Genomic DNA, 26,086 nt, shown 5'->3' on the forward strand with positions numbered 1-26,086 from the left:
ATGGTCTACCCCCTCCAGTCTGGGTCTTCCCGTGTATCAAAAGAATTTTTCTTAGGTGGCCATTTTTTAGACTGAACTTTTGGAAAACTAGTATTTTCTTTGGGCACGTAAGAAGTAATCAGTAAACATAGTGCATTGATAGTCATGGTAAGTACCAGCATCACAGTGTTAATAACATTCCCCTGAGGACAAGATATCTGAAAAATCCTCAGATTTGTCCTCCCCACCAACTGCTTTTTTCTAGAATAAGGATCCCACCCACAACAGTTTTCCTATGGCCATGCTTTATGTCATTTCTATCTGTTCCTTTAAACCAAAGTACCTACAATGGTAGTAAGAAAAACAAAGGTAAAACCCTGTAGAGTTACAAAGGTCTTAGATAAGGGCAGAGTTGTAGTTGTTATAATAAGACATGGATTTCAAAGTCAGCTAGAGACACAACCAACCATAAAGATAGAGTACATTTGTATGAGAGGAATGTATATCTTTTATGTATAAAATTGTAGAACTCTTACCACTAAAACATGAACTGCCTGAAGCTAAATTGTGTACCTCTTGTAGATGCTTACCTGTAGTTCATTCAGCATTACCTGTAGTTCAATGAAGAAAATAGGTATTTTGAGAGAATCACTGAATGTTATAAGTAATCTTGATGCTTTTGCATTTTCCTGTATGGATGCAGCTGAAAGTACCCATGGCAGACAAGCCTGGTAATACAGTGAATTTCCGGAAGCTGCTACTGAACCGCTGCCAGAAGGAGTTTGAAAAAGATAAAGCAGATGATGATGTCTTTGAGAAGAAGCAGAAAGAACTCGAGGCTGCCAGTGCTGTGAGTATTTGCACAGAAAGGCAGTGTGCTTATGCTCTCTGAGTGTTCTCAAACAGAATTTTCATGAAGCTGGTTATATATCCCTGCTACTTCAGTAGATGACTGTGGCCCTTTTATCATGTGGAGACGTTATATTGAAGTTTAGAGTAATGCTTTATTCCTTTTAGTGCCACCTGTTAGAGCAACTCAACCTTCTAAGACAGGAATTCAGAGCCCAGATTTCAGAGAGGTCACTGAGTTCCGGAAATCTCCTGAAATGGATGCAAAGTTTTGGGTGTAGTTCAGTTTTCTGAGGAGTAGGTCTACAGTTGCTGTCAGATTCTCAGAGTATCCCTGACTCCTACACGGGATAAGACCATGAGTCAGAGTGTATGTTCTTAGCATCTCATGTGCAGTACAGTTGTCTTCATCAAGCTCCTATTACTCTTCCTTATACAACAGCCAGAGGAGAGGACGAGGCTTCATGATGAACTAGAAGAAGCTAAGGACAAAGCCCGGCGGAGATCCATTGGTAACATCAAGTTTATTGGGGAACTCTTCAAACTCAAGATGCTGACGGAAGCCATCATGCACGACTGTGTGGTGAAGCTGCTGAAGAACCATGATGAGGAGTCCCTGGAATGCCTGTGCCGCCTGCTCACCACCATCGGCAGAGACCTGGACTTCGAGAAGGCAAAGGTGAGCGCCCCAGTCTCAGAAGTAGCCAGCATGGCCTCTGTCAGTCACAGAAGAACTAGAACCATGAATAGGAGTGGTCCATCTCACCCCGGCAGTCTAGGCTGCTGCTTTGTCTTCTTTTGCCCTTTTCATTGTCAGTGTTTGGCCACTGAGCTCCTTACCACCTTTCCATCATGGTAAGAAGTGAAGAGGGTCCCAAGTTATATAAAGGCCACCTTGTGAATTGTTCAGATTATTTGTCCCTTTTCCTTTTTCTGCATGACCATTTCACAGGTCATTTTTATGTATAGCAAATTGTCGGCAGAAATAAGAGGAGAATAGCTACTGTGGGCCAGGACTGAGTGTGTTACAGAAGCGAAGACCCAGTAGTTTTCTTAAGTTTATGCTCGAATTAACCGCAGGGCTATCTAACTATAATATAAGAAATCATTAACAATATTATGACTCAAACATAACATGGTGCTCTCCAAATAAGGGGTAGGAAAATTAGAACTGCTTCAAAGAAGTAATATCAGAAATGTTTCATAACATCTGAATCAGCTGGAATTATGTTTGTGACAAAAAAATCCCAAATATGGTGGTTTATGCAAGATTAAGGTTTATTTCTCACTCACGTAAGTAAAGTTCAGAGGTGAGAAATCTGAGGCTGGTTTGGTGGTCGCAGGTGATAAACAGTCCATTTCCTCCAGCTTAACATTCTGTCATCCCCAAGGTATAGCCCTTGTCCTTACATTCTCAGCAGAGAAGGTTGGAAAGGGGCAGAGGACATGGCCACCTCTCTCTTAAGGAAGGTTCCAGGGTCTGCAGCCTGACACTTCCATTTGCATTCTGTTTGCCTGTCACATGACTAGAGCCCTCAGCATACATAATCTTTTTTTGGGGCATCATATGCTCAATTAAAAATTCAACCTCAGGCGCCTGGGTGGCTCGGTCGTTAAGCGTCTGCCTTCGGTTCAGGTCATGAACTCAGGGTCCTGGGATCAAGTCCCACGTCAGGCTTCCCACTCAGTGTGGGGAGTCTGTTCCCTCTGCCTCTGCCTGCCGCTCTGCCTACTTGTGCTCTATCTCTCTGTCAAGTAAATAAAATCTTAAAAAAAAAAAATTCAACCTCATTATCTTTTGGCTATAAGTTGTATTCCTAGGCCATTTAAAAGTTTTATATGGTAAAATTACACTAGAATTCCTCAGCCAGGAATACTGAATGGTTTTGTCTCTTGCAGCCACGTATGGACCAGTATTTTAATCAGATGGAGAAAATCGTGAAAGAACGAAAAACCTCATCTAGGATTCGATTCATGCTTCAGGATGTGATAGACCTAAGGCTGGTAAGTAGAAAAATGTAAGGCAACTACTCCAGTCTTTTTTGAGGAATTGGACTGGGGAGGATGTCCTAGTATGTACATGTGTAAAAACTTAATGCTACAGGAAGGACTCCCAGAACTGAATTGACTCACTTCCATGACAGAGCTGTGTGAAAGGATACAAAGCATATATACGTGCCTCTTACATTTCTTCTCTCTGTGCTAATTATGAAACCACATTGCATTTTTTAAATCAGCCATTCTGAATTCAAACTGTGGTCAGTTAAATTTAGTTTTAAGGTGCTAAATAATCAGGAGTCCTCATCTTCAAAATGATTATAATTAACTTGCCTGAGGGGCACCTGGGTGGCTCAGTCATTGAGCATCTGACTTCGCCTCAGGTCGTGGTCCCAGGGTCCTGGGATCGAGCCCCGCATCGGGCTCCCTGCTCCTCGGGAAGCCTGCTTCTCCCTCTCCCACTCCCCCTGCTTGTGTTCCCTCTCTCGCTGTCCCTCTCTGTCAAAATAAATAAAATCTTAAAAAAAAAAAAAATTAACTTGCCTGAGCCTTACATATTTATTCTCTAAAATGAGGATATTGCCTACCTTGAATGTGTGTTACAAAGCTGCAGTGAGGTGATTATGTAATGTGCCCAGCTCATAGGAGATGGTGTTTCTTCTCTGTTGTTTTTCCTGTATATCCTCCTGTTCTGCTGCTACTGCTTCTCATTTCTCATAACAGGTGCAGGGTTTACTACTGCCACCTCTTTTCTCTCTTCTTACTTACTACAGCTGACCCTAAACTAGAGAAAGAATGCAGGTCCTAGCTCTTCCCTGCCCTGTAGCCAGACTACATAGCACTGGTGATGGTTCTTTATCTTTATCTCCACCTCACTATTCTTCTTATTACCAAAGCCACTACCAGGTGATCAGAATTTGTGTGCTGATTTGAACCTATTTGCCATCCTTGCCTCTAGCAAATGTAAATAAATGTAAAAAACTTCTTCGCCCATGCCCTCAATTACTTGTACTTCTATCAGATGTTGGGATTATGGCTGGGAAGGAAGTGGAGAAGTATAATTGTAATGAGACAACTTGTCTTGTCCTTAATAGGATAACCAAAGGGTAGAGAGGTGGCACTTTGTGCAGGATATCAGAGCCATGATATGGGAGGAAGAAAAATGCTAGTCATTCTCGATTTAGAGCCCCCATGGGATGTGATATGAATTAGGGTACCAATAACCCAGATTAAGACAAGGCCAAAGAATTCTGAGCTTTCTTGATTCCTATCCTGGCTCCTCCTCACAAATACACAAGATGATTTTTTTTTTAAAGATTTTATTTATTTATTTGAAAGAGAGAGAGCACATGAGAGGGGGGAGGGTCAGAGGGAGAAGCAGACTCCCTGCCGAGCAGGGAGCCTGACGCGGGACTCGATCCCAGGACTCCAGGATCATGACCTGAGCTGAAGGCAGTTGCTTAACCAACTGAGCCACCCAGGCACCCCCACAAGTTGATTTTTTAAAAATACATTTGGATCAGTCTTTCACTCTTTTTATTCATTGGCTGTTGGAATACTCAGTATACAGTAGTTCAAGGTTGATTGAGACAAATTTAAATTTTTTTAAAGATTTATTTGAGAGAGAGGGCACATGGGGATAAGGGGCACAGGGAGAGGGAAAGAGAATCTCAAGCAGACTCCCCGCTGAGCACAGAGACTGATGTGGGGCTCAATCTTAACCTGAGATCGTGACCCAAGCCGAAATCAAGTGTCTGATGCTTAACCAACTGAGCCACTCAGGCGCCCCAAGACTAATTCTTTGTCTCTAATCCGAAACTGCACATGGTGCCATCTGTAAGACAGATGAAAAAAGTACTGTAGTACATATTTTAAATATATTTTACACTTTTCCAGCAGTGAGAAGTATAAAATAAATTTTCAAAATTTTGTGATGTTCGTTTTTTGTTTTCTAGCTGATAATGTTATTTTCTTCTTTTGTAGTGCAATTGGGTATCTCGAAGAGCAGATCAAGGGCCTAAAACTATTGAACAGATTCACAAAGAGGCTAAAATAGAAGAACAAGAAGAGCAAAGGAAGGTCCAGCAGCTCATGACCAAAGAGAAGAGAAGAACAGGTGAGGGGTGGAGTCCACTGGGATGTTAGGAAAACTAGGGAGATGAAGGACAGATGTTCAAGAATTCTATATTTAGATATGAAATGACATCAGAAAGAATAAACCAAAGAACAGAGTGGTAATTGGTAAGTGAAGCAGTTTTACCTGGAGACTGGTTTTTTGAGTAAAAGCCAAGAATGCAGGACTCAACATGGTTTCTTGACAACAAGACTTTATTGAGCATCTTCTGTATACTCAGAATTGGGAGGGATATAAAAAGAAGTGGAAGATATAGTTCCTTTTCTCTGAAAGCTTACGGTTTATCTGGAAAGGCAAAACTAATAAAGGGAACATTTGTCAAGTAGAAGATAATACCAATTATGAAATGTATTCTCAATTAAGATTGTTAAAACTCAGAGGAGAAGAAGAAAGCTAGAAGAGATCTTTATTTGAGGAAGGCACCCTTGAACTGGGTCCTGGTGGATGCTAAATATTTGGAAGGAAAGGAGTAATTTTAGTCATGAAATTAAAATAAACATATATTGGAAAGAGGCATAGACAAGCCTGATTGGAGCAAAATTGAAGTGTTCAGAATCAGTGGGAAAATGTTTGGAAGAATGAAGCCAGATTAAGAACTTTTGACTTTGTACACGGTAGACATTAAGGAGCCATCATAAATTTTTGAACAAAGGGATAATATCATGCTAGTGGTATGTAAATAAAACAAATCTGTTGCTTTTTACACGAATCAAAGGGGTACACTGAACTCAGAAATGTTTCGTTGCTGAAATCCTGGTAACAATAATTATAAAAGAAAGAAATGTGAAAGGTGAAATAGAAGGCATTTTACACTGGAGAAAATAGGAAATTCATTGACTAAGTTTAAGAACATTGGAAGAGGAAACTTTTTCAGAAGGGAAATGATCATTCTTCTCATAAGCCTGTTTATTTTGGGATGGCAGGAGGGCATCCAGATAGGAGCACTCATTTGTCCACTGTGCTGTTATGTGAGCACGCTAGTTACTGGGTCATGTAAGTGTAATGGTTGAGAGCATAGACTCTGGAATCAAACTGTTTGGGTTTGAATTTCTGCCCTCCTTCATAGGATTTGTGTGAGGATGAAGTGAGGCATAATATGTAAAGTGTTCAGCATAGCAAATGGCACATAGTAAATACTCAACAACCATTAACTATTATTTATCACAGACAGTAGAGCTCATAGTGAAGTTACAAGAGATGAATCCTCCATGGAAGAAAGTGTACTTTTAAGTTTCATGGGACACCACACTTCTCACCTTCCTCACCATAGAACCTAGCAGAGTGCCTTTCACATAATGACTTTTATTTATTATTGAACTAGATTGAAAGCCCAATCCATGGAAAGATGTCCACAGATGACTAAAGGAAGAAAACAACTCTTGGAAAAGTAACAGATAAAGAACAACTGGAGAGGAAGGAGTACTAGGATATAAGAAACGAACAAGAAACAAGTTTGTTCATGATCAGTAATGTCAGCACAAAGAAAATCACGTATATGAGGATCAGAAAAGCTTTTGGATAGACAGTTTGGTGGTCTTACATTCAACAAATATTAAGTGCCCATCACTTAACAGGAGAGACAAAATCCCTTCCTTCGTGCAGCTTACAGAGTATCAGGGGGATAGACAACAAACGCTCAAATAAAATATGTGATTTTGTCAGATCATTTTATTCTAGAGAAAAAGATAAAACAGAGAGGGAGGAAGTGGGGGTGGTGCCAGGCTTGGTGGGTAAAGGTGCAAGTTTAAATAGGGTGGTTGGGGTGCCTGTTAAAGTTAGAATTTGAGTGAAAACCTGAAGGAAGTATGAAGGAATTAAGCCACATGGATATCTGGGGAAAGGTTTTTAGGCAAAAGGAATAGTAAGTAAAAAGCTCTGAGGTAGCATTTTCAGGGAACCGCAAAGAGGCCAGTGTGGCTAAAGCAAAGAGCATAGGGAGAGAGTAGTGGAAGATGGGATTTGAGAGGCAGGAGGCTGGATTACTCAGAGCTTGTAGGCCATTTAGAAGTAATACAGTTTTTTGTCTGAGTGAGATGGAGAGATTAACAGGAGTGTTTTGAGTAGAGAAGTGACAGGACCTGACTTACACTTAATTAGGGTCATGCTGACCGCCATGATACAGACAGTTGAGGGTGGAAGCAGTGGAGCTAGTGAAGATGTTTTTATACTAATCGACCAAGTGTTGCTGGTGAAAACCAAAATGGTAGTGTTGGTAGTAATAAGAAGAAGCTAGATGCTGAATATATTGTAAAGGTTGAACTGACAAGATTTGCTGCCAAGTGTGAGAGAAATAGGAATCAGGGGTTTCTGCCTGAGCAGCTGATGGTTTGGAGAAGCAGGTTTTGGGGAAATGAGCCAAGTGTACTGTGTCATTTGACACTATTAAGTGAAATAAACTTTGTAATAAATAATTTCCATCTGATTTCTCCTGAAGTGTTCTAATCATGCACTATAAACACTAGATTTGGCCCTTGTGTGTCTAGCACTGAATCTCTTATATCAGTTACTTTCTCCTAGGTCGGCTCTCAGGTATTTCTACCTGATATCTTCATTTCGTCCTGGATGTTAAAGAGATTGTCAGCAGTGCTTTAACAATCTCTTTTGTCCTTTTCCTTGATTTTCATTGGAGCTGCTGAGTTGAAAATACTGCTCACTCTTTCACTGTCAAACTGACTTGAGGTAGATGAGAGACTGGTTCACTCTTTTCTCCCTGCAGGCGTCCAGAGAGTGGATGAAGGTGGATGGAACACTGTACAAGGGGCCAAGAATAGTCGGGTACTAGACCCCTCAAAATTCCTTAAAATCACTAAGGTGAGTATGACATTTAAAACACAACTTATAACAGCCTGAGAACGTGACTCTCAAAATTATTTCTTGTTCATATAAAACAGCCATACTGCAGATTTTATTGGGGAGTGTTTTTTTTAATGCAGATTTTCTACAAGTCAGTATTGATCCGTGTGTTCTTACTACTTGTCCTGGTGTTCTCATTTCTTGGAGGGTTTACTAAGGTGGAAGGGACAAGTTTAATTCCTCAAGTTAAAAGATGCTTACTATAAGAGAGATGATGATAATGATACTAAAGAAGCTATAAATTATAAGCTTTATACAATGTATCCTTAGCTCTGGGGAAGAAGCAACTATCTGTTTAAGCCTTACTTGAAAGGAATATAATGGTTTGCCATATCCAAAGCCTAAAAGAAAGCACAGAAGACCTACTACTAGAAATCATTCTGTGATGAAGATTTAATATGTTCTGCCTTCTTCTCTCTTGAGAATCCATGGGCGGTAAGAGGAAATAGGTTTCTCTTAGCAGATGTTTTCAGCAGAAGTTGATCACTGTAAGTCAGGTGAAGAACCTTGGAGAACATAGAGAAAGTGGCATTACCTTTTGTAGAAGTGGAAGCTTCTACAGCCCAGTGGGTTTTAGAAATCATTTGGAAGTCTAGTTTGATCCTTCCTGTGCAATACACTTTCCATAGTTCTGAAAATTGGCAGCCTACCAGTAGGATACTAATAGCAATCTAAAGCTAATGTGGAAACATCAAATGAAAGAAGAGAACTGACAGAAAGAAAGACTGAGAAAACTGGAAGAAGATGGGCTATGTCATTTTCATCTTCATGTCAAAGTATTGCTTCAGGATAGAACATTCCATCTCTAGATTGCTCTTGATTTTAATTAACAAGGATCCTGTTCTCTAAGATTCTGGTACATTCTTCTAGTTATTTATGTCTCATTGCAGGGATTCCATTGCTGAATACAGCTTGATTCCCATCCACTTCTGTTTCTAGCAAGAGACTGTTTTAACAAAAATCTTATGTTAAGAGAATCCCTCCAACATCAACCCCAACATCTTTGAAAATAATATTTGTGTTTTTAAATATTGTTTCCATGCATGGATGCTATAAAAAAGAATAATTTTGGTATTAAAACTACAACATTATTAAATTTTTCAAGCTTGTAAACTCTTTTAAAATAAATTTTGTGTATATTGAGGTAGTTACTCTATAGGTACTCTACTTAAATACTCTAGAAAAAGTTCAAAACCTTTAAACAAATGCATTGTTAACTGGGAGAGATTTGTGTGACAGCATGTGGTAGAGCAAGGCAGCACTATTGGAATTTATGAACACTTTTACTACAAAGAACTGCATTGCAGCTTACTGTGGTATGTGTTTTCTAATTAGTATTACATTCTAATTCTATTCACTTTTGCTAAAGTTGTGTTTGGGGGATTAAACCTTAGAGAGGCATCTTAACTTCCTGTCTAATATCCTATATTCACTTTTTTCTTACTCCCTTTTATTGAATACTGCCATTCCACTTCTCCATCCTTATCACCCACGTATTAGGCTTTGCTGAAATATGAACTCCCTTTGTGCCATCTGACCTGTTTTCTAACAGTAATGTGAAGAGATTAATGAGTTAATTTTGTAGTATACAAAATTTATATATTCACTGGGCATTACTAGACAGGAGGAATTACTAGAAATTGCTTACATTTAGTCAAATGGTGTACCATCTTAGAGGACCTGAACGCATTCTCCAGACCAGTGGTTCCAAACTGTTTTGTGGAAGCTGGATTCCAGGAAAGTAATTAAGGGTCCACCAGAATCCCATGTGAATGTGAACAGCTCCAGTTTGTATTTCTTAAATTGGCATTCCAAGGACTTTTTTTTTTGCCCAAGTTGGTTTTCACTGCACTGAAGGGGAAAAGAAGATAAACCATTCTAGGGACACCTGGGTGGCTGAGTCGGTTGAGCAGCTGACTCTTGAATTCAACTCAGGTCATGATTTCAGGGTCATGAGATCGAGCCCAGCATTGGGCTCTGTGCTCAGTGGGGAGTTCACTTGAGATTCTCTCTTTCCTTCTCCCTCTGCCTCTCCCCGCCACTCGCATGCATGCTCACTGTCTCTCTCTAAAATAAATAAATCTTTATGGAAAAAGAAGATAAACTGTTCTCGAATGTTTCCTATAATTGGTTTGTGGTCACTTATATTACAGCCCACAATTGATGAGAAAATTCAGCTGGTACCTAAAGCACAGCTGGGCAGTTGGGGAAAGGGCAGCAGTGGTGGAGCAAAGGCAAGTGAGACTGGTAAGTATGAAGTGTCCCTTCTTGGGAACCTGGGTGTGGTCTGTCAGTATTCACCTTATAGCACATTCCCACAATCATTTAATAATGGTTTTAGGAAAAGATCAATAGATGAAGCGTGCCCAAACTTACTGGTCTCCCTCTCACTATGGATCCTTAGGTATTTTAAATATTTACAGTTTTTTTAGTTCAGTTAGGCTGTTTAAAACTTTAATCTCTTAGGTTCCCTTGTTAAAGTTGATACTCACAAACTCAGTATAATTAGAGAAATTACTAGTACCCCAAATGAAAAAGAAAACTCATTTTGCTAAGAAAAAGAATTGTAGGGGCGCCTGGGTGGCTCAGTTGGTTAAGCGACTGCCTTCGGCTCAGGTCATGATCCTGGAGTCCCGGGATCGAGTCCCGCATCGGGCTCCCTGCTCGGCAGGGAGTCTGGTTCTCCCTCTGACCCTCCTCCCTCTCATGCTCTCTGTCTCTCATTCCCTCTCTCTCAAATAAATAAATAAAATCTTAAAAAAAAAAAAAAAGAATTGTAAAAGGGAGTTTTAAAAGAACTAGAGTGAAATATTTTTCAAAATATTTATCAAAAGTCAGATTTGGGGGCACCTGGGTGGCTCAGTCGTTAAATGTCTGCCTTAGGCTCAGGTCATGGTCCCAGGGTCCTGGGATCGAGTCTCACATCGGGCTCCCTGCTCGGCGGGAAGCTTGCTTCTCCCTCTCCCACTCCCTCTGCTTGTGTTCCTTCTCTCACTGTGTCTCTCTCTGTCAAATAAATAAAATCTTTAAAAAAAAAAAAGATTTTGAGAGATTTTACCTTAGGACTCAAATGTTTAGATCATCACAAACACATCTTTTTAAAAAGCCAAGGAAGTCCAAAGGAAAGTAAAAAACTTCAGTGTTAACCCTTTTCCATATTTCCCTTGTACTAAGTAATTTTGATCTTTGATTCTTTAAATTTTAAAAAATTGTGTTATTGGGATGCCTGGGTGGCTCAGTCAGTTAAGTGTCTGCCTTCAGCTCAGGTCATGATCCCAGGGTCCTGGAATCAAGTCCCAGATCAGCTGAGCAGGGAGCCTGCTTCTCCCTCTGCCTGCCGCTCCCCCTGCTTGTGCTCTCTCTCTCTCGCTGACAAATAAATTAAAAAAACAAACCCTTAAAAAAATTTGTTATTCACTTAAGCCCACATGCAAATTTTACATATAAATACATAGGATTTATATTAGCTTTTGTAAGTGTAGTATTGTGTTTTATTTTTGCTTGGCTGTCTCCTTCCCTGTCTACCATTCCCACCCCCTTCCCTACCTAGGATAATTTATTATGTTTTTAAAGCAGCAAATGGTTGTAGTGAACAAAGATTTCTAAGTTTTGGGGGTTTTTTGCAGGCTAATTCCTTCTTTTTTATTCTTATTTAATTAACATGTAGTGTATTATTAGTTTCAGAGGTTGAGTTTAGTGATTCATTAGTTGCATATAATAACCAGTGCTCATTACATCAAGTGCCCTCCTTAATGCCCATCACCCAGTTACCCCATCCCTCAGACAGACAAATTCCTTCTAACATTATGCTTCTGAGTATGGTCTATGGACCAGGAGATTGACATAACCTTGTTAGGCTTGTTAGGAATACCTAGTCTCCAACAATCCACCTTTCTCCCAAGGGAGGCAGATGACTTAGAAGCTGCATTTGAGGGATGCCTGGGTGGCTCAGTCCGTTAAGCGTCTGCCTTTGGCTCAGGTCATGATCCCGAGGTTCTGCTCATCCGGGAGTCTGCTACTCCCTCTCCCTCTCTGCTCCTCCCCACCACTCATGCTCTCTCTCAAATAAATAAATAAAATCTTAAAAAAAAAAAAGGCAGCTGCATTTTTATCATGCAATTTGTATTTTTTTTTTTCCCTCAATCCTCAACACCTATAGATGCCTTACGGTCAAGTGCTTCCAGTTTAAACAGATTCTCTGCTTTGCAACCTCCAGCACCTTCAGGGTCTACATCATCTACACCTTTAGAGTTTGATTCCCGACGGACCTTAACCAGGTAAGAAGTTGACTGACCTACTTGTCAATGTCTGTTCTCTTTGTATCATTCTCTCTCTCTCTCTCTCTCTCTCTCTGTCTTTCTCACACACACACACACACACACACAGGCATGCCCACATAGACTATGATAATCATCTTTATGGCATGGATACCTTTTATCCCTAAGGTTGATTTTCTTTTTCTTTTTCTCCTTTGATCTTCACATTTTGTAATTTCCAAGATAAGAACATAATTGAGTGGTAGATTTGGGATGGGGTGGAAAGGAAGAGCAGGTTACCTGTCAAGTTTCTAATAGCTTGCTTCTTAAGAAACTAGACCCACCCAAATAGCCCTGGAGGCTGGTGGAGGGCTTGCTAAACTAATGCCTCAGTATGCTCTAGATTAACCTAACACTCTGAAGCACATGAATTAAAGCGAATGGATAGTCTATCCATATGTTTTTCAGTCACGCTGTTTTTCAAGTTATGTTTGAGGCTCTCCTTCGTTTCTCACTATTCTCTGTATTTTACTGTCTACTTTCATTTTCGTAGGACTGATATAGTGAAGTGTTTCGTTGGTTAGCTTACAGAGAATAAAGACCTATAGAATAATGACAGAAAACATTTTTTATTTTTTAAAATTTTAAATTTTTAAAATTTTATTTATTTAAGTAATCTCTACATCTAGCATGGGGCTCGAACTTACAACCCCAAGATCAAGAGTCACACAATCTACCAACTGAGCCAGCCAGGCGCCCCTCAAAATTTTTGACTTAAGCGCTTTTAGTGCTAAAGTTGCTTTAAGCTCTCAAACTTTTTTTTTAATTTTTGTAATCAGTTTGACCAGGTAGACTTTCTAAACTATGTTACTGTTCCCTTGGCTTCTGCAACAAAATATACTTAGCATAATTCAACTTTTAATGATGGCTCAGATTACCACTAAGCGTCATTTGTGGGGTGCCTGGGTGGCTCAGTTGTTAAGCATCTGCCTTCGGCTCGGGTCATGATCCCAGGGTCCTGGGATCGAGCCCTGCGTTGGACTCCCTGCTCAGCGGGGAGTCTGCTTCTCCCTCTCCCACTCCCCCTGCTTGTTGTGTTCCCTCTCTTGCTGTGTCTCTCTGTCAAATAAATAAATAAATTTTTTTTAAAAAAGCATCATTTATGCTATTGAAGTATTTGTGGCTCTTTGCTCTGCCATAAATTTCCCCTGATGGCTCTGCATTTTGAGTACTTGTGTATGTTCTTTCAGAGGTTAGATCATTGTTGTGCCTCTAGTCATTTCTCTTCTCTCCCTTTTAATTTGCTGCTCCTGATCTGCTATGGGCCAAGGAACTATTTGCCCAGCTCATTAGAATTATCTAAAACAGGACGTATAGGGAGTAAATAGGGAGATAGGAAGATTCTCTCTTAAATAAACTGTGTGACTTTGGCCATGCAAAAACTACTTCTGGGGTGCCTGGGTGAGGCAGTCGGTTAAGCATCCGACTCTCAGTTTCAGCTCAGGTCGTGATCTCGGGGTCATGTGATCAGATTAGGCTCAGCACAGAGTCTGCTTGGGACTCTCTCCCTCTCCTTCTGCCCCTCCCCCCTGCACTCAGACCCGTGCTCTCGCTCTCTCTCAAAAATAAATCTTTTTTAAAAACCTACTTCTAGGGGCGCCTGGGTGGCTCAGTCATTAAGTGTCTGCCTTCGGCTCGGGTCGTGATCCCAGGGTCCTGGGATCAAGCCCCGCATCGGGCTCCCTGCTCAGCAGGGAGCCTGCTTCTCTCTCTCCCCCTCCCCCTGCTTATGTTCCCTCTCTCGCTGTGTCTCTTGCTGTCAAATAAATCTTTGAAAAAAAAAACAAAAAACAAAACAAAACCTACTTCTACTTGGTTCTCAAAATATTTTACTTATATTTGAAGTTTCTGAATAAATTCTGTAATTTGTAATTACAGGTAATTATAGGTCTTTATTCATTCTCTGTAAGCCAACCAATAGAACAGTTCACTATATGATACATAGTGATACCATGTTTGTTTGGTATTCTCTCACTTTTTTAGCTCATACATTCATCATTGTCTTCTTTATTCGTAAAAAAATTTAAAAACTAAAAGAGTTGCCATTGGCATTTTAAAATTTTAAGTAGTATCCCTTTTAACATTTGCGAAAAAAGTAAAAGCATGCTTAACATTCTCTTGAAAGCACTGATTTTACTTGTTTATATAAATACAGTTTGAAGTATAATTGGTGCCTCACATCTTTGAAGTTATGTGTGAAAAATTACTCTGCATACTTTCAGAAAACCTAAGTGTTATTTTATAATTTGAATATATAGGGAATGGGGTGGTTTCTTCTGAAAAGTGTATTTTGTCTTTTAAGTCGTGGAAGCATGGGCAGAGAGAAGAATGATAAGCCCCTTCCATCTGCAGCAGCTCGTCCCAATACTTTCATGAGGGGTGGCAGCAGCAAAGACCTGTTGGACAATCAGTCTCAAGAAGAGCAACGCAGAGAGATGCTAGAGACCGTGAAACAGCTTACGGGAGGCATGGATGTGGAAAGGAACAGTGCTGAGGTTGACCGAAACAAGGCCCGGGAGTCAGGTGAGAGACTTGATACATATAGGTAGGAGATTTGGGCCTTAAATGTGGAATTAGAAATACAGAGGAGACCTTGTGCCTGTGTAGATTTCAGAATCAATGTGTGATAATAACACACTGGTGTCTTCAAAGGTAAAGCGCTCCTTCATAGTTTTGTAACATTGTTCTCATTTCCCAGGTTACCCCTTTGTTCAGTAATTTATAAATTTTTCCCTTTGTCTAGTAAGTGTGATGGTGACGAGAGCCACTTGCTGTATATTAAGCAATCTGAATTTCTTACAAGTTCTCAAAATAACAACTCACTGTGCATTAGAGTGCATGTGCTTTGTAGAGCCCTCAAATGTATGAAAATTCTCACATTATTGAGCCACTGCAAGGCAAACCTAAGAGGAAATGTCAGATCGTCTTTTGCTACCTTAATCTTGGTAACTTCTGTGGTTTTTGTACATGTTTAGTATGCGTATGACAGGAGGACCAACTCCGATAATGCTCTAAAAATTACTATCATGAATGTAACCTTATCTGTGTTTCTATTTCCTCATCTGTTACATGGGGTTAGTAAATGTACCTCCCTTATAGAATTATGGTCAAGATTAAATGAGAAGTTAAAACAGGTAAATACTTAGAACATTATCTGATAAATACAGATTTTCAAAAAGGTACTAGATGTCATGATGATGATGATGATGATGGCAACAATGAAAAATAGATTAAAGGTAATTTTAAGCATTCTTAAAATCTTAATTCTGAAGTGATACTGGTTGTTTATAACATTTTTATAGCTTCCAAATTTGTTTCAGTATTTAAATTATGTTTCCTAACTATAGTATCTAAATGGATTCAAAGACAAATTGAAATGTCTTCTCCCAACTCTAGACTTCAGGTCTTTTAGCTTTGGGACATGTGGCTTTCTTATCTATGGTAGGTATTTGGGGAACATAAAAAGATAGGGCATGAAAATATCATGTGTGCGGTAAATAATATAGCACAGCTGCTCTCTGCATGTTTATGTTTATTGTCTGGGTCATTCGTTTATTCACTACATGCACACTGACCACCTGGTGAATTGTGGGCACAGGATCTCCCTCTCAGCCTTCAGTCATATACAAGTACAAACTGAGAAAAATGCTATGGAGGAGAGGAGCGGAGTTCTAAGAGAGTACTTAACAAAGAACTATCTAGAATTGACACAGATATGTCAGGGAAGGCTTCCCTCAGGTCTGATGGACCAGTAGGATTTAAATAGATTTATAGGGAGGAATGGGTATGGAGCAGAGAGAAAGAGTATTCCATCCAGGAGGAGCACCATGAGCAAAGTAATAATAAGTAGGTAGAACCATGGCATGTTCAAGCAACTGCCAAAGGCCAGTGTGGTTAGAGTTCTGTGCATGATTGTGCAAGCTTCATGTGCTCTTCGTCATTGAAGCAGTGGAGAAGAATCAAAGTGCAGAAAGGAACCAAAAGGCTTTAATTATAAAAGTTTACCATATCCCTATATTCTTTTAATTGTAGAATATGGAGTTACTTGGTGTGTATATCTATGCTACAATAAACATTTCTTTTTTCTGCTTTTAGATGTCTTGCCTTGTCAAATTTGTATCTAATGCTTTTATGGAAAACTCAGTGTAACAACACATAAATATTGTCAGCCATAATCCCACCATTTTAATGATAATTTTTGTCATTTTTACTTTCACTTTTTTTAACCTCACTAGTAATGAAACCAGAAATTCCAGCAACATCAGCTCCTGACAAGCCAGCATTGTCAGAATTGGAGATGGAGAAGAAGTCCAAATCTATCATTGATGAATTTCTACACATTAATGATTTTAAGGTAAACGAAATTAAAAAAAAAAAAAGGGCAACAACACAGAAAGCCCCATAACAGATATAGTAACTAGGCTGTGGTCTAAGTCACTTGTCACTAAGACTTAGAGTGAGTAATCCAAGTCCCACACAGTTGAGTTTGCACAACTCTGATGCACTCTTGCCAACTATTCTCTTTTAAATTGATAATGGAGTTCCCAGGATCACATGGCAGGAAGGGAGAATGGCCACCAGTCCATCCCCACTGTGGGATAACCACATTGACTTTGATACTCATGAACAAAAAACAACACATCACCATTATTAGGAATTCCTGTCTCCCTATATATTGCCTCTCGTGATCTTTACAATCATTTTATTATCATTCTTGTATTAACTTTGAAGTATGGCTGATGTTACTTTATATTTATTTCCTAAGTAGAAAACTGAGGCACCCAAGAATCAGCACTGTGTCAAGGTCAGACAGCCTAAGTGAAACATTCAAGACCCAGCTTTGAATCTGCCGTTCTTTAGCCCTAGCCTTCTCTTTGATCTTCGTTTTAAGATGGTAGTGAATAAGATAGACATAATGCCTGACTTCATGAGCCCTATAGTCTCGTGGCAGAGACAGATCATAAAGACTTAACTCCACAGATTAAGTATTTAAATTGTAGTTATAATAAATGACAGTAGACCTATGGGTCTTAGGAAGATCATATAACAGTACCTAGTTTAGGGATCTGGAGTCAGCAGAGAGAGGCTTATCTGTTAAATTATTTGTCAGATATATTAACTATTTTTGCTTTGGCATTATATTAAAAATTCTTTCAAGTTTACTTGTTCTTTCAAGTGTAGTCATTATCTGCTTTCTCTACTTAACAGTCACCTTGATTAACTATAGCCCAGCCTTCCAAAACCCTCAAGCCTCTGAAATTGTCCAAAATTGAGAAGAAGTACTAAGAAATTTTGATGATGAGCCAGGTAGTTGGAGAGGATATACTCTGTCAGTGACCCTATGATGAACTGGAGACATAGGGAAAAAAAGACCTTAGTAACACCTAAGTGCAACAGGAGGGCTGTCTGAAAAATCAGCCCTAGGCCTGGCCTGCAGGATGGAAGAAACAGAGTCAGATGGAAGTCAGAAGACTCAGGAATTTCTTTTTTCTTTCTTTCTTTCTTTTTTTTTTTTAAGATTTTATTTATCTGACAGAGAGAGGGAGAGAAAGAAAGCACATGCACGGGGAGCGGCAGGGAGAGGGAGAAGCAGGCTTCCCACTGAGCAGAGAGCCTGATGTGGGGTTTGGTCCCAGGACCCCAGGATCATGACCCGAGCCGAAGGCAGATGCTTAACCAGCTGAGCCACTCAGGCGCCCAAGGACTCAGGAATTTCACTGTACAATGTACAAGGCAGCTCTGCTGTACAGTGATGATAAGAACCAGGTAATATTGTCAGACATAGTGGGGCTTACTATGTGCTAGGTGTGCTGTTCTACATATTTTATATGTATTAGTTCATTTAATCCTCAGGAGGATCATCCTCTTGATCATCCTCCCTAATAATAATACTATTATTATTATAATAGCCATTTTTATAGATAAGGAAACTGAGAGGCAAAGATGTAAAATAACTCGCTCTGGGCCATGCTGCTGATAAGTAGCCTACTCAGGATTTAAAATTAGTTTTCTAGGGGCGCCTGGGTGGCTCAGTTGGTTAAACGTCTGCCTTCCCCTCGGGTCATGATCCCAGGGTCCTGGGATCGAGTTCTGCATCGGGCTCCCTGCTTAGCCTGCTTCTCCCTCTCCCTCTGCCTGCCGCTCCCCCTGCTTGTGGTCTCTTTCCTGCTAATAAATAAATAAAATCTTTAAAAAAATAAATAAATAAAAATAAAAAGTAAAATTAGCTTTCTAGGGGCGCCTGGCTGGCTCAGTCAGTAGAGCATGTGACTCATGGTCTCAGGCTCATGAGTTCGAGCCCCACATTGGGAATAGAGATTACTTAAGAATATAAAAATGGGGCACCTAGCTGGCTCAGTCGGGAGAGCATGCAACTCTTGATCTCAGAGTTGTTGTAGGTTTGAGGCCCACGTTAGGTGTAAAGATTACTTAAAATATTTTTTAAAAAATAATAAAATTAGGCTTGTAGTTTCAGAGCATAGATTATATCTTATTACCTTTAGTGTATTAATATGTTGTGCTAAAGGCTTACAGAGCACCTCCTAAGAAAGAGGTTTTTCTAGCATCTTAGTAGGTGCTATTATTATTAAAAAATTGGGGTGCCTGGGTGGCTCAGTTGGTTAAGCATCCAACTCTTGATTTTGGCTCAGGTCATGATCTCATGGTTCTGAGATTGATCTTAGCGGGGAGTCTGCTTGAGGATTCTCTCTCCTCTTCCCTCTGCCCCTCCCCCAGCTCGTATTCTGTCTCTCTCTCTCAAATAAATAAATAAATTTTAAAAAATAATAATACAAATTAATATTTATTGAGCCTTTGTTTTGTGTTCGGCAGTGTGCCCAGTCCTTTTCTTATGTATATTCCTCACAGTAACTCTATGACAAGTAGTTAAGACTGAAAGATTGTTACACTCCTAAACTCACATAGTAGTAAGTAGCAGAGCCGGGATTCAAACCTACATTCGTCTAACTCTACACCCTGTGTTTTTAGCCTCTGTGATATATAGTCATTGAGTACCTAAAATGTGCCAGCCACATTTTGGGAAGACTGCCTGGATATTCTGTAGTATATATAGTGAACAACATAGTCTACTTCTGTGGGTCATTTGTGGAACTTACCTTCTAATGGGAGATAAAGAGTTGCCCTAAAGATAGCTAATAAATAAACAACAAATACAAAAAGAAAAATAATGTTTCAGTGCAGAGAAGTAAAACTAGGTGATATGATAGCCAGTGATTGGGCAGTCACAGAGACCATGGGAGGTGTCCTTTCAGCTGAGTACTGAAAGAAGTAAGAGTCAAACCATGGGAAAATCAGGGAAAGGGCAAGATTATGAATTGCTGAGACATTAAAAGTACCATGATAAAGGGGCGCCTAGCTGGCTCAGTCAGTAGAGCAATGTGACCCTTGGTATTGGGGTTGTAAGTTCGAGCCCCACGTTGGGTGTAGAGATTACTTAAAAATAAAATCTTTTTTTTAAAAGTACAGTGATCTAGTTAGTTGACCCTGTATGCAGATCCAGTGAATAAATTCCCACTGGAAGACACTTAATCACTTCATGGAGCACCTGGCTGGCTCAGTCGAGAGAGCATGAGACTCTTGATCTCGGGTCGTGAGTTCGAGCCTCATGTTGGCTGTAGAGATTACTTAAAAATAAAATCTTTTTTAAAAAATGAAGACATTTAATCAATTCAGGTTAAATACTAAAGATATGTGCATTCATTTCCATGCTCTCCTGAAAAAGCATTATAATGATGATGGACTTTAAAATGAGGAACTCACAAGGGTAAGGACCATAGGGAATAGACAGCAGCAACATTCTGGAAGTTATAAATTAGAAGGATGGGTGGTCATTTACTCAATAGGCTATGAATGTGCATAAGGTGCACATGGGGCTGAAAAAGGAAGGATTGATTGGTTAAAAGTGTATTTAAGACAGTTTTACGTGACACCTGGGCCGAATGTTTCCAAAAATACCAATGTCATAAAAAGATAGAAGGGAAAGAAAGGACTGATCTAGAGTAAAGTAGTCTAAAGAGACATCATGCACCCTGACATGTGATGTTGGGTTTTTCGTTGTATCCTAGAACAACAACAAAAAGCTATATTGGACATTTGGGGACAATTGTGGACATTTTGAATATATACTATATATATATATATATATATATCAGATAACATTTATTTTTTTTTATTTTTATTTTTTAAAGATTTTATTTCTTTGACAGAGAGAGACACAGCAAGAGAGGAAACACAAGCAGGGGGAGTGGGAGAGGGAGGGAGAAGCAGTCTTCCCGCTGAGCAGGGAGCCCGATGCAGGCGGGGCTCAATCCCAGGACCCTGGGATCATGACCTGAGCCAAAGGCAGACACTTAATGACTGAGCCACCCAGGTGCCCTCAGATAGCATTTTTTTTAAAGATTTATTTATTTTACACTTGATCTTAGCCAAAAGGCCGAGAAGCGATAAAAGATTTATTTATTTTAAAGCAAGCAAGCCTGAGTAGGGGCAGAGGGAGAGAATCTCAAGAAGACTCCCTGCTGAGTGTGGAGCCGGATGCAGGGCTCCATCTCTCTCGACCCATGAGATCCTGACCTGAGCTGAAATCACAAGTCTGATGCTTAACTACTGAGCCACCCAGGCCCCCCTATCAGACAGTATTTTTATTGACATTATATGGATATTAAAATCCTTATATATATGTAAAGAGAACTAACAATTGATGAATCACAAATGAAGTGAAGCTATATATGTGTACATTGTACTCTTCAATTTCTCTGTAGTTTGAAAGTGTTTTAAATAAAAAGTGGATGTGGGGGAGGTATGAAATAAAAGAGCAGAGGGGAAATAAAGCAGTGGTGAGAAACCTAGATGTGCCTTCCTCCCTTCCTCAGTCAGGAGGCTGCCCTTCTCACACGTATCTTCCCCCTCAGAAGAGCTACTCTCTTCAGAGGTTTCAAGCAAAGCATTTTGGACTCAGAGTTGAGTAGCTGAGGGCAGGGAGGCGCCCACTGCTGTTACAGATTGGTGATTCAGCAACCCTGGCTTCCAGGCTTCAAAGACACGAACCTAGCCAGATCACCCTGTGGTAAGGACCATTTCACAAGCCCCACGCCCCAAGAACTTCCTAGAAGGTTTTAGTACCTAAGCTAACCTTAATGCCTAGGAAGGAAGACCTTCACTGAAGATTTTGCAAATATTAACAGACCCAAACAGAATTCTCTCAGTTGCCACATTGAATCGTTTGACTCATGATATTGAATCTGTTTCATGATATGCCATTTTCAGTTTTTTAAATGAGTGTAACACAGGTAAACATTTTTAGAAAAATACATTTTTGATTCTGGTTCTTTGAGTAATCTGTAGTGAAATTGTTAACCTAAATACATTAACCTTGTAAAGATCCTCTATTCTTTTGTTTTTAAATATGACTAATATTGCCCATATCAGCCTGCAATTTACCGAGCTATATTAATGTTTAAAAAAAAATTGGGGGACGCCTGGGTGGCTCAGTCGGTTAAGCGTCTGCCTTCGGCTCAGGTCATGATCCCAGGGTCCTGGGATCGAGTCCCGCATCGGGCTCCCTGCTCCATGGGGAGCCTGCTTCTCCCTCTGCCTCTGCCTCTCTCTCTCATGAATAAAAAAAAAAAAAAAAAAAAATTTGAAAACTATCTTGTTTGTGGAGCTTTCTACTCACTTTGTCATAAGTATAAGATTTTAAACACTTGTTTTAACACTCTGGTAATGGGATCCAGGTTTTAGAGTAAGCTTTTATTTGCTGTTTGAACAGGAAGCCATGCAGTGTGTGGAAGAGCTGAATGCCCAGGGCCTGCTACACGTGTTTGTGAGAATGGGAGTGGAGTCCACCCTGGAAAGGAGCCAGATCACCAGGGATCACATGGGCCAATTACTCTATCAGCTGGTGCAATCAGAAAAACTCAGCAAACAGGACATTTTCAAAGGGTCAGTATCCTCCTCAAGAGTGGTATTCAGTTCCTAGGCTCTTGAGTAGTTCATTTTAAAAATACATATATTTTTAAGTATTTGTTTTCATAGAGTAAAATTATGTCCAGTATAATGTGTTGATGTATAATATTTTGATAGTATGTTGGTGGATATGATGGCATTTGGTGTATATTGTGCTAGGGCATAAAGTTTATCTCTTGGTTTCCTAAATTTTGTTAGACCTGTATTACTGTGTAAGTAAGGTAGCAGAGACCCCTTAACCTCGGGGAAACTCAGGCCCTCACCAGCCCATTTACATGGAAACCCTGCATGTTCTTTGAGGAAAAAGCTCTTTTTGTGTGAGGAAAATTCTGGATAATCTACTTAAACCTAAAAGCCTTATCCTTTCAATAAACTGTGGTTATGGGTGCCTGGGTGGCTCAGTCGTTAGGCGTCTGCCTTCAGCTCAGGTCGTGATCTCAGGGTCCTGGGATCGAGCCCCGCGTAGGGCTCCCCACTCCGTGGGAAGCCTGCTTCTCCCTCTCCCACTCCCCCTGCTTGTGTTTCCTCTCTTGCTGTGTCTCTCTCTGTCAAATAAATAAATAAAAATCTTAAAATAGGGGTGCCTGGGTGGCTTAGTCATTAAGCGTCTGCCTTCGGCTCAGGTCATGATCTCAGGGTCCTGGGATCGAGCCCCGCATCGGGCTCCCTGCTCCACGGGAAGCCTGCTTCTCCCTCTCCCCCTCTCCTTGCTTGTGTTCCCTCTCTCGCTGTCTCCCTCTGTCAAATAAATAAATAAAACCTTTAAAAAAAAAAATCTTAAAGTGAACTGTGGTTATTTTGGCCAATGAATGCTTGTCTGTCCACTCTAGCCTCCTAGAAGGAGGTTAACTCCAAATTGTTAATGATTTAATCTGTTCCAGATTGGTTTCATTGTGATTCTTGTTGATGGCTGCTTTGATGAAGTCTGGCTGTCACTAGTGTTGTATACTCATCAGATCAGGTTCTGATATGTTTGTGATCATCACATGTGCATGGATTGGATTCTTTTCTGTACAGCCTAGAATCTTACCCAGGCTTAGGTTCTGAAATCAATGTTTAAGGCAAAAATTTCGTTTGAGGAGCCATGTTGTGCAAATGTAAACATAGAAACACACCCACCATTACCAGGTGCCCATTCTCTAATCAATCAGGAACTAAGACCTCCTGAAGGCTGAACATCAGATTCACATCTCATATTTCATCCTCAGCGTATACGTTCATTGGGTAGAATGGCAGTAAGAATTCTGCATTATTTATTTTTCTCTTTATAAATCATTTTGGCCAAGCTCATTGTACATTCTTGTAAATTAAATGCACATGTGATGAAATGCCACTGTATGTCTTTCAGATATGGTCAACCCTTAGAATAAGGTAACCATTAAATGCCAAAATTGAGTGTATTTAGGAATAATTACTCATTTGATTTTGTGAGGAATGATGACAGTGTCTTCAAGGTCTTAGAAAATATATACTTGCCCCTAGGATGATTAATAAGCTGTCTTTCAGCAATAAGGTAGTTTGTGATGAATTCAGTGAATGACTAGATTAAGGCCATCTACCTTAGTAAGTAGTTACCTTAGTAAGAAACTGTGGCTAAAGTTGCTATGACTCTTGGCCTTTAAGACTTAGATGGTTTCCCAGTTTCAAAAAGAGAAATCAGTTCACTCCAATAACCAGCCAGTGTAAATAGAGCAAATGAGAGTATATGAGCCCTCACAAATAAATTTTCTGTGCCGACCAACTTGAAATTACAATGTCAAGCCCTGCAAACTACAGCTGAGGTCACGATTATATTAATTTATAAATATTTGCTTCTTTATCATCTATTATGATGTATTCACCAGAAAATTTTGTAAATGAGAATGCTGGATTACTGTTTACCCTTTCTGTCTTTTTTCAAACTATACTCTTAAGTTTATTTGTATCTAGAAAGACCCCAGGAAGTGGGGTCTAGCTTCATTGCTTCATTGAACTTGTGAGGTGCTAGCTTGATTTCTAGACTATCTCCAGATGTTGGTATTTCCCTTTGGGGGATTCCTTGAGGAGAATGTGTCATACCCAGACATCCTGTCTACACTTTCATTGGTGGTGGTGCTGTTGCTGCTGCTGGCAGTACAACCACCACCTTTTATTTATACTGCAAATGAGATTAACATTTCTGTGTCTCAGTAGCTACTTCATCTTCCACTATCCCTACTTCCTTCTGCAGCTAGAGATAATGCAGTGACTCCAGACCTCGCTTTTGTTACTTTGTTAGACCTAACCAGGTCATCCTTAGGCTGAGATCCCTATGAAGACCCTGTTCCTTCCTAAATGGAGAGGCCCAGCAGTTTTTTCTAAGATGGACACAAAGTGATAGCCACTTGTCATTACCCACCAAGAGCTTTCTTGCAAAAAGATCAAGAGTTTCCCATTTACTTCTAAAGCCCAAATTATAAATAGTTCATACTGTCCAGAGAGGCCATTTCATTTGAGCCACAGAAATACCCTGAGTGTTTGTCTCTTCAGTCCCAATATCCAAAGACCTCTGTCTTTACATAGCATTGTGGGCAAACATCTAAGGTCAGCTTCCTAGGATGCTGCTACCCCTTAGATGCTAATTTCTAAGCAGTTGTTTTTTTTGTTTTGTTTTGTTTTTTATTTTTTAAAGATTTATTTGAGAGCGAGAGAGAGAGAGAATGAGAGAGAGAACATGAGAGGGGGTAGGGTCAGAGGGAGAAGCAGACTCCCTGCTGAGCAGGGAGCCCGATGCGGGACTCGATCCCGGGACTCTGGAATCATGACCTGAACCAAAGGCAGTCACCCAACCAACAGCCACCCAGGCGCCTATTGTTTTGTTTTGTTTTTTAAAGATTTTATTTATTTGAGAGAGAGCACAAGTGGGTAAGGAGCAGAGGGAGAAGCAGACTCCAGCGGGGTGAGGGGCAGAGAGAGAAGAAGAAGCAGACTCTCCGCTGAGCAGGGAGCCAGACGCAGATCATGACCTGAGCTGAAGGCAGACGCTTAACTGAGTGAGCCACCCAGGCTCCCCTTCTGAGCAGTTGTTAAAGCTATTTCTGCCCAGCTCCCCAAGCCAGAGTTGGTGGAAGGTAGAAGGCCTCCCTGTTTACTGGGCCCTGATCAGCCAACTATTAATCTGCCATTTCTTCTCCAGAACCCTTCAAAGCATGCGCTGCTACTGAATTCTAATACTAGACAGAAGTTTCAAATAGGCTCAATGTGTCACATTGTTTACTAGATAGTTCATCAACTCCAAGCATAATTGTTGCCGCGTATGAAACAGAATCCCCATGGGGTGCCTAGGTGGCTCAGTTGGTTAAGAATCTGACTCTTGGTTTCTGCTCAGGTCATGATCTCAGGGTCGTGAGATTGAGCCCTGCATTGGGCTCCACTCTCAGTATGGAGTCTGCTTGAGATTCTCTCTCTCCCCCTCTCCCTCTGCCCTTCCCCCTGCTCGTGCTGTAGCTTACTCATGCCGTGAGCTCGCTCGCTCTCAAATAAATTAATCTCAAAAAAAAAAAAAAATAGGGCGCCTGGGTGTCTCAGTCATTAAGCATATGCCTTCGGTTCAAGTCATGATCCCAGGGTCCTGGGATCAAGCCCCGCATCGTGCTCCCTGCTCTTTGGGAAGCCTGCTTCTCCCTCTCCCACTCCCCCTGCTTGTGTTCCCTCTCTCACTGTGTCTCTCTCTGTCAAATAAATAAAATCTTTAAAAAAAAAAAAACTCTTCTTTGTAGTGATCCTCTGAATATGATACTAAAGTGTAAGAAGCTTTCATCTTCATTCATTTCTTCCTTTTACCTGTAATTAGATTCTTTTATGACCAGTCATAATAATACTTGACCTGTCTGATTTTTAGATGTCCTCCCTGTCTCTCTCTTGTTTATCTATATCAAGATATATTTTTAATTATCACAATGGAGATTGTAGAAGATGCTGCTGATAATACCATTTCCAATTATGAAAGATTGCT

At 40.3% G+C, this 26,086-nt stretch overlaps 1 protein-coding gene across 21 annotated transcripts in view; it reads left to right on the forward strand.

The window, feature by feature from the left end:
• Positions 1-26,086, forward strand: part of EIF4G3 (eukaryotic translation initiation factor 4 gamma 3) — a 338,664-nt gene that overhangs the window by 288,628 nt on the left and 23,950 nt on the right. For 20 of the 21 annotated variants that reach the window (XM_064589816.1, XM_064589800.1, XM_064589806.1 and 17 more), the window contains 10 exons: positions 683-829; positions 1,271-1,507; positions 2,728-2,832; positions 4,810-4,942; positions 7,677-7,771; positions 9,967-10,060; positions 11,973-12,090; positions 14,432-14,652; positions 16,365-16,483; positions 21,917-22,089. In XM_064589816.1, coding sequence (XP_064445886.1) covers positions 683-829; positions 1,271-1,507; positions 2,728-2,832; positions 4,810-4,942; positions 7,677-7,771; positions 9,967-10,060; positions 11,973-12,090; positions 14,432-14,652; positions 16,365-16,483; positions 21,917-22,089 — 1,442 coding nt within the window. Of the gene's footprint in view, positions 1-682; positions 830-1,270; positions 1,508-2,727; positions 2,833-4,809; positions 4,943-7,676; positions 7,772-9,966; positions 10,061-11,972; positions 12,091-14,431; positions 14,653-16,364; positions 16,484-21,916; positions 22,090-26,086 lie in introns of those variants that run through there. The other variant, XM_064589818.1, reaches the window with a different exon arrangement.

Source organism: Mirounga angustirostris, unplaced genomic scaffold (genome assembly GCF_029215605.1).
Source record: "Mirounga angustirostris isolate CCGP_5_RB_7025 unplaced genomic scaffold, mMirAng1.0.hap1 SCAF_4, whole genome shotgun sequence".
NCBI classification, from domain to species: domain Eukaryota; kingdom Metazoa; phylum Chordata; class Mammalia; order Carnivora; family Phocidae; genus Mirounga; species Mirounga angustirostris.